We start from the raw sequence: 18164 nt of genomic DNA, 5'->3' as shown, positions 1-18164 counted from the left end.
ATGCCCAGGACTGGGCTACGCCTTGCTTTATGGGGAAAAGTCCTTCTGGAATGTCAGTCTAGCTCAGGGGTCAGCAAACTTTTTCTGTAAACGTAAGATAGTAAATATTTCAGGCATTGCAAAGTGTCTCTGTTGCAACTCTTCAATTCTGCCATTGTAGTGTGAAAGAGCTTTAGCCAATTCAATGGATGTGACTATTTCAATAAAACTTTATTTACAAAAACAGGCAGCGGGCCAGAGGTGGCCCCCGTCCTGGCATGCCAATCTTCTGATCTAGGCGAAAGGGGAACTCTGCCAAATATGAGGCTGTCAAAGAACTTTGGGCTGAACTGTTGTGGCACTCAACGTATTGGGAGATCTTAGCAGAAGGTCCCCGTGGGCTGTGTGAACAAGGAAGACTTCCTTTGAAGTCCGCTTGAACTAGGCTCTAAAGCGATGCAAGAGGGAGGCGATTCCAGGTGGAGGGACGAGCGGGAGCCAAGGCCTGGAGCCGGGAACAGATCTGTAATCAGGAAGTTGTTGAGAAATAGGACATTGGCCCAAGACACACTGCCTTTGGCCATGAAAGACCTCTGTGTAGTTTGGAAATGCTGGTGTGGGCAGTCTGGAGCCACGGCTGCGTCTGGTGCAGGAAGTGCTTCCGTGAGCATGTACCTGTCCTCGCAGGGAGGGCAGGGAGGAGGAGACGGGGGTCAGGAGGCTGGCCAGCAGGTTGCCGGGCGGGGGCAGAGGACAGTTGTCAGCCCCATCACCAATTATGCTTTGCCATTGGCAGCGGGATTGGGTCTGGGGGCCCGGCGGGTATGGAGCCATCCTGTTGGTGAACTGCGACAGGGACAATCTGAACTGTTATGACCAGGACAACCGAGACCAGCAGGTGCACTGCCTGCAAGGTAAGGGGGTGCCCCGGGTCACTGCTCAGCGACCCCGTAGGTCGCACTGGAGGGAGCACCAGGGGCCAGGGTTCCGGCTCCCAGACACCCTTTGATGTCACTCAAAACCTGCCTCATGCAGGCAGCTAACCCCTCCCAGCCTGTCTGTGGTGGATCCAAAGCTTCCTATCCACACCCCAAATTCAGCCTCCCCACCAGGCACCCCGGGCCTGCATTTCAGGATGCCCCACGTCCTAAGTCAGTCCCGCACTGCGCACAACAGCCCCGTGAGGAAGACCACAATAGTGGCCTGGGGAGCGGGCAGTCACAGTTTCTCTGGAATGTGAGCACATCTGTCCCTCATTTGAGACTGGGGAGCACTGAGGCTTGGGGAGGGAGGGGCCTGCCTGGTTTCAGCAGGGAGTGATGCTTGGACTGAGACCAGACTCTCAGCTGCGTGCCACCCAGGTGGCCTACCTACCGCAAGCTTCTTACCTGTCCCCGGGCTCAGGGCAGGCCGCTCTGCACTTCCCGTTGCTCTGGGCAGGTGAGGGAGCGGAGGCCCAGAGAGGATCGGACACATTCACGTGGCACAGGCTTCCGATGTCCTCATGGTTTGCTCTTGACGGTTTCTAGCATTTTCACAGGCTGGGCAGAGCCGGGGCTCAGAGACCTAAGTCTTGGCGCCCTCTGCCCCGGGAGGCGGGTGTGTGGTGGGCAGGAGGAGAAGACACGGAGAGTCAGGCCCCATGGAGTTGCTGCCCCCTCTGGTTCCACAGACCTGGAAGACATGTCCGTCATGGTCCTGAGGACCCAAGGCCCTGCTGCTCTCTTCGATGACCACAGACTCATCCTCCACACTTCCAGCTATGACGCCAAGTGGGCACGGGTCTTCCATGCCTGCGGTGAGTTCATGCCCATCCTCTCCCCCTGTGCCCACTGCCCGGGGGAGGGGGGTGTCTCAGTTTCCCCACCTTGGACTAGAGGGCAGGCTCTGCTCTGGCTTCCAGCCTGCCCTGGGGGGCAAGGAAACATGGTCAGATGGGGAAACTCTGAAACAGGTGGGCTGGCGTCCCCACACAGCCATGGCCCAGGGTCGTTTGATTGGATAAATTAAAATACATTCAGGGGCACCTGGGTGGCTCAGTCAGTTAAGCGCCTGCCCTTAGCTCAGGTCATGATCTCAGGGTCCTGGGATCAAGCCCCAAGTCAGGCACCCTGCTTAGCGGGGAGTCTGCTTCTGCCTCTCCCTATGCCCCTCCCCCTCAAATAAATAAATAAAATCTTAAATAGACATATTTAAAAATATAATTTAAGCCTGTTTGGAAATTCTTATCAAAACTTTCAAACACTCGGGACGCCTGGGTGGCTCAGTTGGTTAAGCAGCTGCCTTCGGCTCAGGTCGTGATCCCATCATCCTGGGATCGAGTCCCACATCGGGCTCCTTGCTCAGCAGGGAGCCTGCTTCTCCCTCTGCCTCTGCCTGCCATTCTGTCTGCCTGTGCTCGCTCTCTCCCCTCCCCCTCTGATAAATAAATAAAATCTTTAAACAAAAACAAAAACAAAAAACTTTCAAACACTCAGAAAAGTAGAGGGAACAGTGATGATCCCTTGGACGTCAGTCACTCAGATTCAACAATTACCACTGTTCGCTTCTCTTGCTTTCTCGGTATTGTAAAGCCACTCCCTGACATGATGGCTATTGTCCCTGCAGAATTTAGCATGCATCTCCCCCCAAACCAATGACAATTGTTCTACAGAGCCACAGTATGAGCAAGGACATAAAATCCCTTTTAAAGATACAAATGCATACAAGTAATAAAATGCTCGTTTTTGAAAAGCTCAAAGAAGGGGCGCCTGGGTGGTGCAGTGGGGTGGGTGTTGACTCTTGGTTTTGGCTCCAGTCGTGACCTCGGTGTCCTGAGATCAAGCCCCACATCCGGCTCCACGTTCAGTGGGGAGCTTGCTTGTGATTCTCTCTCTCCCTCTGCTCTCTGCCCCTCCCCCCACTCACACACGTGGACTCTCTCTAAAATAAATCTTTTTAAAAAATTAAAAAAATTTTAAAAGACCAAACAAGATAGAAGCATATAAGGTAAAAAATGAGAGTTCCTCATCCCTACCCCTAAACCTGACTTTTGAAAATGCGTTCACTGTTAACGATTCGCTATGTGTTCTTCCTGACTTTTCTCTGTAGGCATCAAACGTGCATGCGTGTGTGTGCACGTGTGTGTGCATGTGTATGTGTGGTGGACATTCCTTTCTGAATGAACGCAGCTCTGCCTCGGTCTTTTGCACAGCTGCGTGGTATTCTGGAGCACGGGCGTGCTGTCGCTCACCCACTGCCCTAAGCACAGGGCAGTTCTTGGTGTTCTGATTTGACCACAGCATAGGTTCCTCGAGGGCAGGGGTCTTGCTCACGGCTGTATCCTGAGCCTGGAACCTGGCCTCCTAGATGCACAGTAGGTGCTCAGTAAATACTTGTTCAATGACTAAACAGCGCGAGTGCCCTTATACACGTATTTGTAGCAAAGACACCTAGAAGTGGGATTGCTCATTAGGAGTAGAGGTTCCTTTGCGAGATGCTGCTGGGCTGTCCTCCAGAAGGTCTGAACAGGCGTCTTAGAAAGGAATGGCCTTTCCACTGGCTCGCCCACACTGGGGATCAAGCATCTTCTCTCCTTCGCTGAAGGGAGGGCAGAGATGGGGGCTGCTCTCTGGCGTGTGAGGTTGGCCCAGCTCCTCCTGCGTCCGTCGTGCTCTGTGGGCCCACCTAGAGGTCACAGCCGTCCCTCCCGTCCCCTCCCAGGTCCTGAAGACTCGTGCGAGGCCTACAGGCATGTGCTGGGCCAGGACAAGGTGTCCTACGAGGTGCCCCGCTTCCACGGGGACGAGGAACGCTTCTTTGTGGAGGGTCTCTCGTTCCCCGACGCCAGGTTCACGGGCCTCCTCTCCATCCACATCACCCTGTTAGATGACTCCAACGAGGTGAGGGCTGGCCGGGGCAGAGAGGGTGAGAGAGGGCTCCATCCCCGGGGGAGACGGGCACCAAGGGTGTGGAGGATCCCAGACCTCTTGACCTCCCCAACCCCTGCTGCGGCCCCTCTGGAAAGGAGGAGATGCCAACGGCATCAGCCAGGCCTCTGGACTCCAAGGTCAGTGCTCTTCCCCATCTGCCCATCCTCTGCTGTAGGATTTCTCTGAGTCCCCGATCTTCACTGACACCGTGGTCTTCCGCGTAGCACCCTGGATTATGACGCCCAGCACCCTTCCGCCGCTGGAGGTGTACGTGTGCCGGTGAGTGTGGGAGGCGGGTGAGTGTGGGTGTCCTTCGGAGGCTGGAAGCCCCTCCTGCCTCCACACCTGGCTCGGTCCTGAGCCGTGCTGCCTGGGCTCGTCCGCAGTGTGAGGAACAACACGTGTTTCGTGGATGCGGTGGCGGAGCTGGCCAGGAAGGCCGGCTGCAAGCTGACCATCTGCCCACAGGACGAGAATCGCAATGACCGCTGGATCCAGGTACCGGGGCTGCCGGGCCTTGTCCAGCTAGGACGCCATTGGAGGGAGAGGACGACCGTGGAGGGAGAGGCTGGCCCAGCCTAACTGGGGGCGGGGCTGGGGGGTGAGGCTGCTTGTGGATATCTAGAAGGACCTGGGGGCTGTGACTGTCCTCCCCAGGGCACTCCTTTTTCTTACTATAGACCTAGAGCTCCCTCCCTCTCCCTAGAACTTTCTAGAGACCCAGGCACACACGGACACTGGATTGAACCTGCATTCACCCACAGGATCTGGGCTAGGCACGGGGCTGGCCCTGAATGGGATGGTGGAGGTGTGGGACACAATCCCTACCCTCAGCGCCCGGCCCTATGGCTACCCCTGGAAGGCGACTTTGTCCTCCAAGGGACATTTAGCAGTATCTGGAGAAATGGCTGTCACCCTGACGATGCTACTGGCTTCCAGTGGGTAGAGCTCGGGGCTGCTGCTGTGTGTCCTACAGTGAATGCACAGGGTAGCCCCACAGCAAAGAATTGTCTGGCCCCAAGGACCATGAATGCTAAGGCTGAGAAGCCCTAGTGTGGTGAACTGTTGCAACAAACCCCCTCCCCCTGCCCCTGCAATTGAAAATGTTGTAGGGGTGCTGAGCCATCTTTGCCTCCCGGACCAGAGAGGTCAGGATGAAGCTGGGCTAGATGTTGAGAGATCTGAGAAGGAGGCAGACCTATACCTCCTTTGGTCCCCTCAGCCCTACCCTTGACCAGGTGTGGAGGCCAGAGGTGCCAGCTGATGTCTAGAGATTTGTTTGTTCAACTCAGGCCACCCCGAGCCCCTCTCTGTGGCCACTCTCCCTGATCTGGCATGGGGACACCCCCCAGCATCACATCCACGTTCTAGTTACTCCCCACCTGTCTTGCTGTGTGACCAGAGGTGAGAGCACACCGTCTCTGAGCCTCCAGCCCCTCCTCCAGCCAGCAGGTGTCAAGAACCCCTGTGTTCTTCAGCCCAAAGGGCAAAGCTGGCCTGAAACAAAGAACCCGCAAGAACAGTCCTCCCCAAAGGGCTCAGTCCCAAAGGAGGCTTTGTTGTCCACGGGGTGTCTCTCTCGTTCGCAGGACGAGATGGAGCTGGGCTATGTTCAGGCGCCACACAAGACCTTCCCGGTGGTCTTTGACTCCCCCAGAAATGGGGAGCTGCAGGACTTCCCTTACAAAAGAATCCTGGTGAGTGGTCGGGGGCCGCAGGCTACAGCCTGGCTCGGAGGGCAGAGGAATGTTTTCCAAAGCCCCACCGGGGTGTAGACTCTAGGGCGCGGTGGTGGGGACCACGTTCTTTAGGGACAGGAGCGACCAGATAAAATACAGGAGATGCCTAGTTACCTTCAAATTTCAGGTCAGCGATGAGGAACTTTTGGTATAAGTATGTTCCCAACCGTGCAAGGGACATAGTTATACTAAAAATATCCTCGTGCTTTATCCGAAATTCAAATGTAAGTGGGCATCCTATACTTTTTATTTACCAAATTTGTAGCCCTAGGTAAGGGCGGGGTGAGGCCGGGCTGCTGCTAAGAACACAGGCTTTGGAGGCGGAACAACCAGGCTCTGTTACTCAGATGCTGTGTGGCCTGGCGTGAGTCACCTCCCCTCTCTGAGCCGCGGTTTCTTCATCAGCAAAAATGATGTGATAGCCCTGGCCTCACAGGTGTTTCTGAGGCTTCTCTGTCCTCGGCAGAGGGAGCACACAGTGCTGTTAGCTGAGATTAACACTGGTAATAAGAACTACTGTGAAGATGGTCCTCGGGGACCAGGACCTCCTAGAAGAGAGAGGGGAGACTCCCTTGATGCTGGAGAGACCATGAGACCCTTCCAACCCCTGCTGGATCACAGAGGTGGTGGTAGAAGCTCTTGCCTGGGCCTCAGTGTTGTTTGAGTTGCTTCTAAGAGATGGCCCTGGGGAGCTCTCCCATTTTTCTGACTTGAAAGACTGAGGGTCCATCCCCAGCCACTTGGCCCCCAGGAACAGGCTGCTCTAGAACAGCCAGGTACTTGCCCTTGGGCTGCACTTGGCAGGAAGTCTGCTCAGAGGGAAAGGGGCAGGGGCCATAGCCTCAGGCTCCATGTCTAATGGGGAGTATAGGCAACTGCAGCCCTGTCCACTGTCTCCCTGTGACCACGGAGATAACGTGCTTTCATGTGGCAGCAGGCCCAGAGTGCCTGTGTGTTTCACAACTTTAGCCCCATGCATGCGTGAAATACTGAATAGGTCAGATCCCTGTCCTTGACTCAGTATGTCCATGATGGACAGACACCCCTGCCCCATCCTGAAGGAGCTCAGAGCCCAGCAAGTTGGCTCAAGCTCTTTCTGGTGACCCCCACCCCTAGCCTGACTCAGTTTCCCCTGCCAGGGTCCAGATTTCGGCTATGTGACTCGGGAACCACTAGACAGCGCTGTGAGTGGCCTGGACTCCTTCGGGAACCTGGAGGTCAGCCCCCCAGTGGTGGCCAATGGGAAAGAGTACCCCTTGGGGAGGATCCTCATCGGGGGCAACCTGCCTGGGTGAGAGAGGGGCAGGGAGAGGTGTTCCTTTGGTGGAGGGTGGTGATGGTGGCAGGGGTGGTGGGGGTGAGGGATCATTCCACTCCTGGGAGAGAACCCACGAGGAGTGATAAATTCCTACTTCTAGATGAGGTAGGGGAAGCAGTGGGCTGATGACCGGACACTGTCCATTGACCTTGGTGAATTTTGCGAAGGCCACGGTGAGCAGAGACCTAAGAGATAATTCAGTCCAGCCTTTTCATTTCACAAGTGAGCCCAGAGAGGGTGAAGTGGCCTGGTACAGGTCACACGGAATCCAAAGTTGTGACTAAACTTAGGTCTTCTGTTTCCAAAAAGAAATGATATTGCTAATAACAGTCTATTAATTAATAGTTCCAGAAGAAAAAGCTTCAAGTCTCAACAGTCCTAGAGCAATTACATTTCAAGAGCTTATTCATACTATAATGTAAATGACTACCATCAGATATTTTCCTGAGAACAGGAGAAGGAAGGTATAGGACATGAAAAATGAGATGTCATCACACACACACACACACACACACACACACACACGCACAGAATAATAGACTATTTGTTGTTCAACATGTGACACAGAGATACTGATGCAAAAGAAAAGGAATTATATGGTGATGGTTTTTTGTTGTGGAATAGACCAGGGCATTGAGGCATCCAAATTCAACAAAGCAGTTAGAACAAACTCGCAGTCAAATAAAGGTGAATCTAGAGGCTTTGGAGGGGATTCACTGCCCTCAACATGTGATCCCACAGAAAGAGGAAGTTCAAGGTGTCTGGGTGACTCAGTCAGTTAAACATTCAACTCTTGATCTCAGCTCAGGTCTTAATCTCAGGGTCCTGAGTTCAAGCCCTACCTTGGGCTCCAACAGGATGTGGATCCTGTTTTTAAAAAGACAAAAAAGAAAGAGGAAATTTGGGCCGTGCCATTAGATACTTATGTGGAAGTCCAAAGAAGAATGGGGGTTAAGTTCACGAGCATAAAATGCTGGGGCTCTGTGTTCCTTGGGGTGATCTTGTCCATCTCTCTCCCCACTGATGAACAGAAGGTGAGGCCACAGCAAGAGAGACAAGTTAAACTCCCAGAAGAGCCGCCTGGCCCCAGGGGATCGGATAAGGTGGCGAATGTCTCTGGGAGCCAGTGAAGATGGGTCGGAGGGCGGCTCTGAGCGTTTGCTGGGATGGCAAGACCTGGGGGTCACCGACTGGGTGGGGTCGAGTTGTCCTGCCTCCAACTGTTCAAGAGCTCAGCCTGGGCAGAATTTAAAGGACACAGTGCATGTTTTTTGTAAAAAAAAAAAAAAAATTGGATATTGCAGAAACTCAAACTTTGTCATTCCTTTTCTGCACAGACATTTTTAAGCTAAGCCATGTTTTTGACCCCTCGGGCCCCAGGTCCAGCGGCCGCCGGGTCACCCAGGTGGTGCGGGACTTTCTCTATGCGCAGCGGGTGCAGCCCCCCGTGGAGCTCTTTGTGGACTGGTTGGCTGTGGGCCATGTGGATGAGTTTCTGAGCTTCGTCCCTGCCCCTGATGAGAAGGTAAGGACGGCGGTGACCTGCCTGTCCCTGGTGTCTGGGTCAGAGGATGAGCTCCAGGGGGCCGGGCTCAGGCCAGGGAACTCAGGCGGTTCTGTCCTCTCCACACAGGGCTTCCGGATGCTCCTGGCCAGCCCTAGCGCCTGCTTCAAGCTCTTCCAGGAAAAGCAGAAGTGGGGCCATGGCAGGGCCCTCCTGTTCCAAGGGGTTGTTGGTGGGTACCCACACTGTGTCCCTCATCCCAGGCTTCCTGCCCCCCCCCATCTAAAGCAGAACACATCATGACTTGAGAGACAGATGGCCAAGTCTATCTAGCAGGGTGGTCCCCCCAAAGAGCCTCACTGTTGCTGTATGCCTTGTCCCCACCGGCCCCCGCTGCCTGCAACTAGGGGCAGGGACATGACGAGCCGCATGGGCCTGTGACCTGTTGTCATCGGACCACGCCCTCACCTTAGAAGGTCTGATGCTCTGCCATCACTGTCTTTTATTCTTTTTTTTTTCTCTGCCATCACTGTCTTGAAGTTCTTAACCATCTGGGCTTCGTGAGTGAAACCTCTTGCTGCCTCCCAGGGGTGAGATCCCTTCTGTACCCCCCGAATCCCTGAAGCCTCAGCCATGGGCAGTGGGAGCTGGTGGGGCCTCCCCTTCTCAAACCCCTGCCCACTGTGGTGGTGGTTGTAGCAGGAGTCTGGGCTTGGGGAGGCCTGGGTACATGGGCCCCTCGGCATCCCCAGGGGTTGGGGGGTGTGTCCTGGCATTAACTGTCCCTGTCGTGGACTGACAGTGCCCCAGGTCATGGGGTGGGCACCTCGCAAGGGGTGAGCCTCTTGCCCACCCCCGAGCAAGGGAGCTAGCACACCCCTGTGCGGATTCTGCCTGTTTACCGTGGCTTGGGATGGCAGGCCTGGGGGAAGGGGAGACATCTGGCCTGATGTGGGTCCTGTGGCTCATGGGCTGGGATGCCGGGCAGCCGGTGGGCTGTGCACATGTGCCAAGTTTCAGCTGGGGCTCCCAGTCCTGCGGGGGTCTGTGTTCACCAAGTGGGTGTCCTGTGACCAAGGGAGCATGATATCCAAGAGCAAGGAAAACACCAATATGACAGGGTGGGAGAGAGACCCTGGAGGAAAGAAAAGTCCTTTTATTTTTGTATGTTTATTGAAACTTTTTTTTCCTGTTCTTTGAACAATGGGTCCCACATTCTCATTATGCTTGGAAAGAATTCTGAGAGCCATCGCTGGCTGGGGCTGGGGGCAGTGCGCCTGCTTGCTGGGATCGCCCTATCCCCACCAAAATTGTGTGAATCAGAGAGGACTGGTCCTCTCCGACAGGGACTCTGGCGGTCTCAGGGCAAAAACCTTTGGCTGGGGGAACTATAGCTTTTCTTGGCCTCATGGGAGATAAATAATGTCTTGGACCAAACCTCCAAGGGAAAAGATTGTGTAGAATTTAGAAGCTCTCAGTAGAACTTTGCAGTTCCTTTTTCTCCGTTTACGATCCTCACCCCATTCCCAAGGCTACCCTGGAACCCCAGGTGTAAAGTGGAAGAAACACAGTCTTCCCAGCCCCTTTGTTCCCATAAGGATCATGGCTAAATGCCTTTGGGTCCAGAGCAAACCTGAAAAAGCCTCAAATCCAGATGTTACAGATCGGGTGGTGGGAAAGCCATCATCACCTTTCCTGGAAGGACCACGTCCTCCGTGAACAAGACCCAGGAACAGGCTGAGTGGGTTTCCCAGCCGTCCAGCTGGGAAGGAGAATGTGGGAATTCATGGCCACCAGGCCACATGAAGCCACTGTGCCCCAGGACACCAGCATCTCACTGGCCACACTGTGTGCCAGACCCCACTTACTATCCCCTCCTCCTGCAGACCCAAGAGCACAGGGAAGTCAAGGGAGTCACTGGCCCAAAGGGCTCAGCAAGCATGCAATGGAGCTGGCACTGGACCCCAGCTGGGAGACCCCAGCTGGGTCGGAGGGGATGCCGAGCCTGCAGATGGACACATGGGTCCAGGGGGGCCTGTCTTTCCCCTTGGTCAAGCTTCGCTGCCTTTTGTGAGCACTGGGCTGGGGTTTCAATCACAAGCCCCCTGTTTCCTAGCTGTAAGCTCCTGGGTGAGTTTTTTTGCTTCCTTGACCTGAAGGTGCCCATCTGTAAAGAAGGTGACAATGCACACCTTGTGGGGTTACAGGGAAGCTAAATGAGGTATTGAATGTGGAGAACCGAATCCAGAGCTCACTGGCAGCTGTGAGGATTGTGAGCCTAACCTCCCCTTCCCCACCCAGCCCATCATGGAGACTCCAAGGAGACTCTTGGCCATGAGTTCCCCTCGTGGAGGGCAGGTACAGGGTCCATCAGGGCTGATGGACAGGTGGATGGCCCAGCCCCACTACCAAGGCCAGCGGCAAAGAAGAGGGATCAGCACCCAGTGCCCTAGAAGGGGCGGACATTTCCGGTGAAAGGCATCTCCACTCCCGGCGTACTCAAATAGAGCTCTAAGTTCCGTGGCACTCAGCTACCTGTCCGCCCCTCCCACCCCCAGGCTTGTGCCATGGCCAGGCCGAGCTCTGCTGGGTGGTGTCTACCCCATGTCCAGAAAGGCCAGAGAGCTACTGACTCGCAAGACCAGTAGCTGTGAACTTGACCTCTGCCTGGTTGCCTCCCAGAGCCAGTGATCCTCAACTCTGGCATCATTCCTGCTCCTCCTCTAACATCTCTCTCTCCCTCTCAGGGGATAAGCCGGTCAACACCGTCTCCATCAACCAGGTCCTCTCCAACGCAAACCTCATCAGCTTCAATAAGTTCGTGCAGGTACAGGGCTGTGAGGAGACGGTGGGCATGGCTAGGGGACAGCAAAGGGGACAGAGTCCGAGGCTCAGGGTCCGTGAAAGCCCAAGCTGGAACTGGCCCAGGCAGAGGGGCTCCAACCCCTCCTCTGATCCAGGAGAAATAGGGGGCAAGCCATGTGCATGTGAGGAGGACACGCATCCAGGCAGAGGGAAGGGCACAGACGATAGCCCTGAGGTAGAACGAAGGGGCGTGGGATATTTGAGGATGAGCCAGGGGGTTCTGGGGAGATGAGGGGAGGCTGGGTCATCGAACAATGGAGGGTATCGCAAGGTCGTTGACATTTGAGGCCACTAGGGCATTTGGGCAGAGGAGGGCCCTGATGGCATTTATGCTTTGAAAGGATCGCTCTGTGGCTGTGTTGAGAATATATCAGTATTTCATAGCAGGGGGTGGGGGTAGTGACATTAGGTCCCAGCAAGAAACACGAGGGACCTCAAGCCGGAAAACTGGAATAGTTTAATCAGGGAATATTTATTTATTTATTTAAAGATTGTATTTACTTATTTGACACAGAGACAGAGAGAGATCACAAGTAGGCAGAGAGAGCGCGGGGGAAGCAGGCCCCCTGCCGAGCAGAGAGCCCGATGCAGGGCTTGATCCCAGGACCCTGAGATCATGACTCAAGCCGAAGGCAGAGGCTTAATCCACTGAGCCACCTGGGTGACCTATTAAAGATTTTATTTATTTGAGAGAGAGAGAGTGAGAGAGAGAGAGAGAGAGCGAGCATGAGAAGGGGGAAGGTTAGAGGGAGAAGCAGACTCCCTGCTGATCAGGGAGGCAGATGCGGGACTCAATCCCAGGACTCCAGGATCATGACCTGAGCTGAAGGCAGTTGCCCAGCCAACTGAGCCACCCAGGCGTCCCATAATCAGGGAATATTTATAAAGGTGCAGGCAGAATCTGAGGAAATCAACAGGAGATTGTGTAATACTCCCAGGTTAGAAAGAGGGGAGCTGTCACTACCCCTAGACCTGATGGCATTAGAGAGGGAACATGCTGCTGGAACCTGGAGAGGTCCCCATGAAAAGAGGGCTTGCAGATAGGAGCTGTGACTTTCCTGGCCAGCCCACAGTGTCTTGGCTGTGAAGGAGCTTCAGGAACAAATATCCCAGCAGCATTCTGCTACCCAACCCCCGCCTCCTATCAGTGCCCCACGGCAGCATCTAGCCAGAAGGCAGTGGGCACAGGAGCCCCCCATTCCAAGCACTAGGCTTCCAAGCCATAGAGCAGAGGAGAAGGCCATAGCGAAGGTCCAGAAGGGCAAACAGAATACCCAGCAAGCTGTCATCTAAGAAGGAAATGCCAAGACAGAGTTAAGCATTCAGGAATCCTGTTAGGGACAGTGCCTGCGAACCAAGGACAAGGAAACCTGTCCTGAGGGGAAGGCATTTTCACAGTGGAGCCTTAGGAGGTCAAGGGTAGACTCCGGCTGTCATGGGGAGCCAATGAAAGTTCTTGATCAGGAGGGACAACACCTTCCAGCTAAGGTGAGGGGATTAAGCCTGTGGGTGCTGGGCCCTGGCAAGCTGGGTTCAAATCCCAGCCCTACCACCCACTAGGTATGTGACCTTGAGGGAGACGCTTGGCCTCCCTTTGTCTCCGTGTCTCCCTCTATAAAGTGAAGAAGATTAAAGGAGTCGGCGTGTGTAAACACTTGAGATGAGTGAAAGTTAAAGGCACCTGAACCCATGCCTTACTTCACTCCAGGGAAACTGAAGCCCAGAAGAGAAGGGGCTAGAAGGCAGGGCTCCAGACTCCCCCAGTCCAGTGCTCATGCCCCATCAGGGAAGCTGTTAGGAAGAGGAAGGGAGCTGGAGGGAGCTGGGAGACCAGACCTTCTGTGGGTGAGGGGGTAGGAAGCCTGAGGGAAGCATCCTGTAGGGCCATGCAGTCTCAGACAGGTTCAGCAAGGCGGGGCCGTGGTGGGGGGCGGTCCACAAGCCAAGATGGCCATGGGTCTGCCTTATTACCCTTGTTGCACTCAGCATTGGCCATTAACAGCTGGTGGGAGGTGTGGCCGTGGGATTTCAGAGCTGGAGCCAGGCAGTGAGGCTCTTGGTCAAGTCTACCCCACCCCCCAGCTGGAGGTCCACGAGGAACAGAATGAGGGCTGCTACAGGGCATGGAAGCGGAAGAAGCAGGGTGACTGGTTCAGGCTGGGTGGGGGATGGCTGTCCACCAGATGGGAGCAGTGGAGGTGGTGGAAAGAGGTCAGACTGTGGGTATATTTTAGAGGTAGAGCCCCCGGCACTTGCTGAAGATGGGTGTGAGGTAAGGGGGAAGGAGGCACTGGAGGGATAGCAAGGCTTTCGGCTCAAGCAGCTGGCTGCCTTTATGGAGCTGAAGGACACTGGCGCGGGGAGGGGTGACGTGTGTAGAAATGAAGAGTGCGTCTTTGGACATGTTTTATCTAATGTGCCAATTAGCCATCCACTGAAGGTGCCCAGTGGTGGTTGTATGTGCAAATCTGAGATCAGGAAAGAGGGTGGGCTCTCTATGCAGTTAGGAAGTAGAAATGTGGGAATTGTCTGTGTGTAGATGATGTCTTAAACCATAAGACTGAAGGATCTGAAGAAGGCAAGAGGGCTAAATATGGAACATTCTGGAACACTCACAAAAAGAGAATGCTGTGGAACACTCTGGAACTAGCCCAGCTGGTAGGATAGGACTGTGAGAAGGGGGACCCAGAATAGGTGTATTTTGACAAAGGGACACAGAGATAAGGTTTGTGTGGAAAGTTTAGCCCATGGGTATATGGGCAGCCTGTCTCCTTAACCAGACAGGACCTCTTGGGTCCGCGCAAAACTCGCTGATAAGGTCTCTCCAACTCTACCCACGCCCCCTAGAGCTGCATCGACTGGAACCGGGAGGTACTGAAGCGGGAGCTGGGCCTGACCGAGCGGGACATCATCGACATCCCCCAGCTCTTCAAGACTGAGAGGAGAAAGGCGGTGGCCTTCTTCCCTGACTTGGTGAGACCACCGTTCGTGAGTTAAACCTGTTTCATCAAGTTAGGCTCCAAGCTTTTGCTCCCCAGAAGAGCAAGATGTTTGGTCACTGCCTTGTGTGGGATTGTGGTGGCTGGTGGGGGTGGCAGAGAGAATCAGGGGTCCCAGGATGGCCAGCAGATGGGTGTCTAGTTGGCTGACTGTCCTGGTCACTACAGAAGGCTCACTGGCTAAGCCCCTTGCTCAAGGACCATCAGGCAACGGCCCTTCCCTTCACCCAGGGACCCACTTGATATTCGTGGAGGGAATCAATGATCGCATGAGGTTACGTGTGCATAGCACTCAGTATCAGCTGGGAGCTCAGACACCCCCTGTGTCCCCTCTGTCCCAGTGCATAGCTGTTCCCCCAACCCCCAGATATTTAGGATACACTGTCAGAGAAACGATTAAGGTTGCTCCCTGCTTTCAGGGAGTTTCCAGTCTAATCTACTGCTGGGAAACTCTCCTCACCTCCCTTAAGCGTGTGTCCCACTCAAGGATATCTTTTGTATAATGTCCTGTGCCAGTTGAGAGGTGGAACAAAGCAATTCCAGCCTGAGAGGAAGGCCTGGAGCTCCAAGAAGGCTTCTTGGGGGAAATGACCTTTGGTTGAGGCCGGAGGGCTTTGCCTCTGGAACACCTGGACTGCTGGGGCCCCACCCCATGGGTTCTGATTCAGCAGGGGGCGCTGAGGCTGCTCTCCCAGGACCACACTTCCAGTAGCACTGCTATAGATGACCCAACTCTCCACCCCTTCCCTCCTTTCCCCTCCTCCAGCCCCCCTTCACCTCCACCCCACAGAGGAACTCAACTCACCCACCATCAGAGCCTTACAGGGAGCCTGTCCACACCACCATTGCTTCATCCCCCCTTTCTCTTCCCCTTTCTGGCTAACCTTATGCCCACCTCCATTTCCCCATTTGCAAAACTCAGTTTCCCCTCCTTTTATCAATCCCCTTCCTTCCTGCATGTTTAAGGCGGATCTGCATTTACGTAAATGCCTCCAGCCTTTGCAGGAAACAGGGCCACCGGAGCCAGCCTTAGCCAGAGCAGGAGGTTTAGTGTAGCATCGCCACACAGAGACACAGACACGGGCAACGATCCACTGGACCGACCCACTTTGTCAACTTCAAATACCGCAGAGAGAGAGAGAGAATCTGATTGGTCCAGCGTGGGTCAGATGTCTGCCCTGGTCCAATCAGCTACAACCTAGGAAGTTGCGATTCTGCCCCACAAACATGGCAGCCACCGTAGTCCGCCCGTAAGGAGGGATGTCCCTGGAGAAATGAGCTGTCCCTGGGAGCTTTGTGGTTGTTCCCGTGGGATGGCACATCTGGCTAGAGTCTCAGCAGCCCAGGTGACTCTCCCACTGCGTGCAAGGATAAGGAGCTCTTCTCAGGGCTGCACGCAAGGCAGGTACCAGGTCCCGCCAGGTGTGGTGCAGGTGTCGAGGCGGAGCTGATAACGAAGTACTACCCCTGAGCTGGGACCCCGCTCTTTGCAGGTGAACATGCTGGTGCTGGGCAAGCACCTGGGCATCCCCAAGCCCTTCGGACCCATCATCAACGGCCGCTGCTGCCTGGAGGAGAAGGTGCGCGCCCTGCTCGAGCCGCTGGGCCTGCACTGCACCTTCATCGACGACTTCACCCCGTACCACATGCTGCACGGGGAGGTCCACTGCGGCACCAACGTGCGCCGGCAGCCCTTCTCCTTCAAGTGGTGGAACATGGTGCCCTGAGCCCGTCCCCCGCACCCCTATCCTCTGCCCCTGGGACAGGACATCAGCCGGCCCTGAACAATAAGCATCAAGAGACCCCAGCGTTCCAGATAGCACCCCGAGGGTGACTGTTTCTCTCAGAAGCCTTTTCCCTTGAAGTGTTCACTCTTCACCACTGGCAGCCCATTTGGTTCTCAGACTTGATTCTTGCTGGCCTCCCAAGAAGAAAGCCCTCACTTCTTGTGGCCTCTCATGAGGATCGACATGACCCATGGAGATTCCTCCAAGCCTCCTCTTCCCCATCCCCAAATCCTCTGTTTGGGTTCAAATTTACTTTGGGGTCTAGAAATATCCATGTGTGTGATTTGCCCTCTTGTCCTGTGTGTTCTAATGGAGGAAGGACCCACAATTCTGCTTGGGTCCAATTGCCTCTCACTCTGCAGGGGAACAGCCTTAAAGTCAGATCCCTCCACCCAGAAGAGATTCTACCCATAGCTTCCCACAGAGGGAAGGAGGTGGGGTCCGTGTAGATCAAGGTTGGATCACCAGTCTATCTGTCAAGCTTCTGAACAGATGCTGAGCTCTCTACCCCACCCAGGGCCCAGCAGGAGCTTTCGCACAGTTGGTCCTTTCTAGATGTGTGTTGAAGGAATGACTGTTGGCCCTTAGCCTTAGAAATGCCCCATCATCTGACATTCAGAAATCTGGCTTTGTCCAAAAACCTCCAGGAATTTCCTGGAGATGAAACTATGTGGGAAATTCTTGGATTTTAAGAAGGCTATGGGTGCAAAGGGGAGAGATGTCCTTCATAACGCGTAAGAGGCTTCCCTGGCCCCAGACCGCTCTCTGCAGGAGGGGAGAATCAGTACCAGGCTTTGTGTTGCTCTCTGGTCAACCATTCCATGTCCTGCTGTGCCTCAGGAGAGGGGGCCCAGATGGGCAGATCCACCGAGACAGCTCACAGTGGGCCAGCTCTGGGAATGACCTACCTTGAGGGCCAGGGGAGGGGGCGAGGGGTGGGAGGGTTCCTCCAGATGTGTGCCAGTTCCATATGTGTTCTGTACGGATCTAGCTGGGTTTCTATCACTGGCTAATAAAGCTACAGCAACACGAATGGTTTGGGTCTACTTCTGGCCCTTCTTTGGGATTAGAACGTAATAGAATGGAGAGATTGTTTGTAGCTGAGGCATAGGCTTGCCTGGCCCGTGAAGAATTGGGGGAGACAGGTCTGTGTTTTGGTAAGATGGGGAGGTGGTTCCGCATTGACCACAGGAAGAGTGAGGGCTACCGTGGACAGTTACAGTGATTTAGCCACATGCATGCAAGCCTGGGGGTCAAGGGCCAGACCTCCAGGGCCAAGTGAGCATGGCGGGGGGAGGGTCTGAGCTGTGGCCGGAAGGTTGCATCGTGAGTGTGGCAATGGGGGAAGCCGGGGTGCATGGAGCATGGGGCGCCTGCTGTGTATGCGTCTCAGCATCCTCCTTCCTGCCCATGGGAGGCCACGGGTGCCCCAGAAAAGGCCAGGTGGGCTTTGCTTCATAGCCTCAGGAAATCACGCCCCCTGCTCAGTGTCCGTCTGACCCCCTACCAGGGTGCAAAACAGAAACACACTCAGTCTGGCTCCGGGACTGGGTTGCTTCCCAGTGGTTAGAGAAGGTGCTACAGCCTCTCCCCCAAACCTCTTCCTCACCATGATTTACTTAGATTCTCTGGACCAAAACAAACTGAGTGCTGCTGGAGGGGTGGGGAAGGGATGGGTGGCTGGGTGATGGACACTGGGGAGGGTGTGTGCTATGGTGAGCGCTGGGAATTGTGTAAGACTGATGAGTCACAGACCTGTACACCGGAAACAAATACATTATATGTTAATAGAAAAAATAAATAAGTAAATAATGAATAAACTTTGCCAAAAGTTAAAAAAAAAAAAGTTTCTCTGGACCGGACTCCCAGTACCCCTATGTGGCCAGATGTTACCAGAATAAGCCCACCTCCAAGGGAAGCTGGTCCAAATACCGATGCTGAGAAAATCCTTTTTTTTTTTTTTTTTGAAAATCCAATTTTTTGAAAGGGTTTGCAGTGGGGAATGTGACTTTCTAGAAGTCAAGTGCTGAAAAATCAAGAGAACTAGGATGAGTTTGCAAGC

The 18164-nt window shown here is 54.5% G+C and overlaps 1 protein-coding gene across 1 annotated transcript in view; it reads left to right on the top strand.

Moving 5' to 3' along the window:
- The window catches only part of PADI3 (peptidyl arginine deiminase 3), a 29680-nt gene extending 11942 nt beyond the window's left edge, over nucleotides 1-17738 (top strand). The window contains exons 5-16 of the mRNA XM_032301911.1: nucleotides 776-893; nucleotides 1652-1777; nucleotides 3682-3860; nucleotides 4066-4169; nucleotides 4277-4388; nucleotides 5480-5587; nucleotides 6769-6920; nucleotides 8328-8472; nucleotides 8581-8683; nucleotides 11199-11278; nucleotides 14164-14289; nucleotides 15809-17738. Of these exons, the coding sequence (XP_032157802.1) occupies nucleotides 776-893; nucleotides 1652-1777; nucleotides 3682-3860; nucleotides 4066-4169; nucleotides 4277-4388; nucleotides 5480-5587; nucleotides 6769-6920; nucleotides 8328-8472; nucleotides 8581-8683; nucleotides 11199-11278; nucleotides 14164-14289; nucleotides 15809-16042 (1587 nt within the window). The 3' untranslated portion in view covers nucleotides 16043-17738. The remainder of the gene's footprint in view (nucleotides 1-775; nucleotides 894-1651; nucleotides 1778-3681; nucleotides 3861-4065; nucleotides 4170-4276; nucleotides 4389-5479; nucleotides 5588-6768; nucleotides 6921-8327; nucleotides 8473-8580; nucleotides 8684-11198; nucleotides 11279-14163; nucleotides 14290-15808) is intronic.
- The last annotated feature ends 426 nt before the right edge of the window (nucleotides 17739-18164 follow it).

This window comes from Mustela erminea, chromosome 10 (genome assembly GCF_009829155.1).
Source record: "Mustela erminea isolate mMusErm1 chromosome 10, mMusErm1.Pri, whole genome shotgun sequence".
Taxonomy (NCBI): domain Eukaryota; kingdom Metazoa; phylum Chordata; class Mammalia; order Carnivora; family Mustelidae; genus Mustela; species Mustela erminea.
Note: the sequence above shows the minus strand (reverse complement) of the source record. Positions and strands in the feature narration are given on the sequence as shown.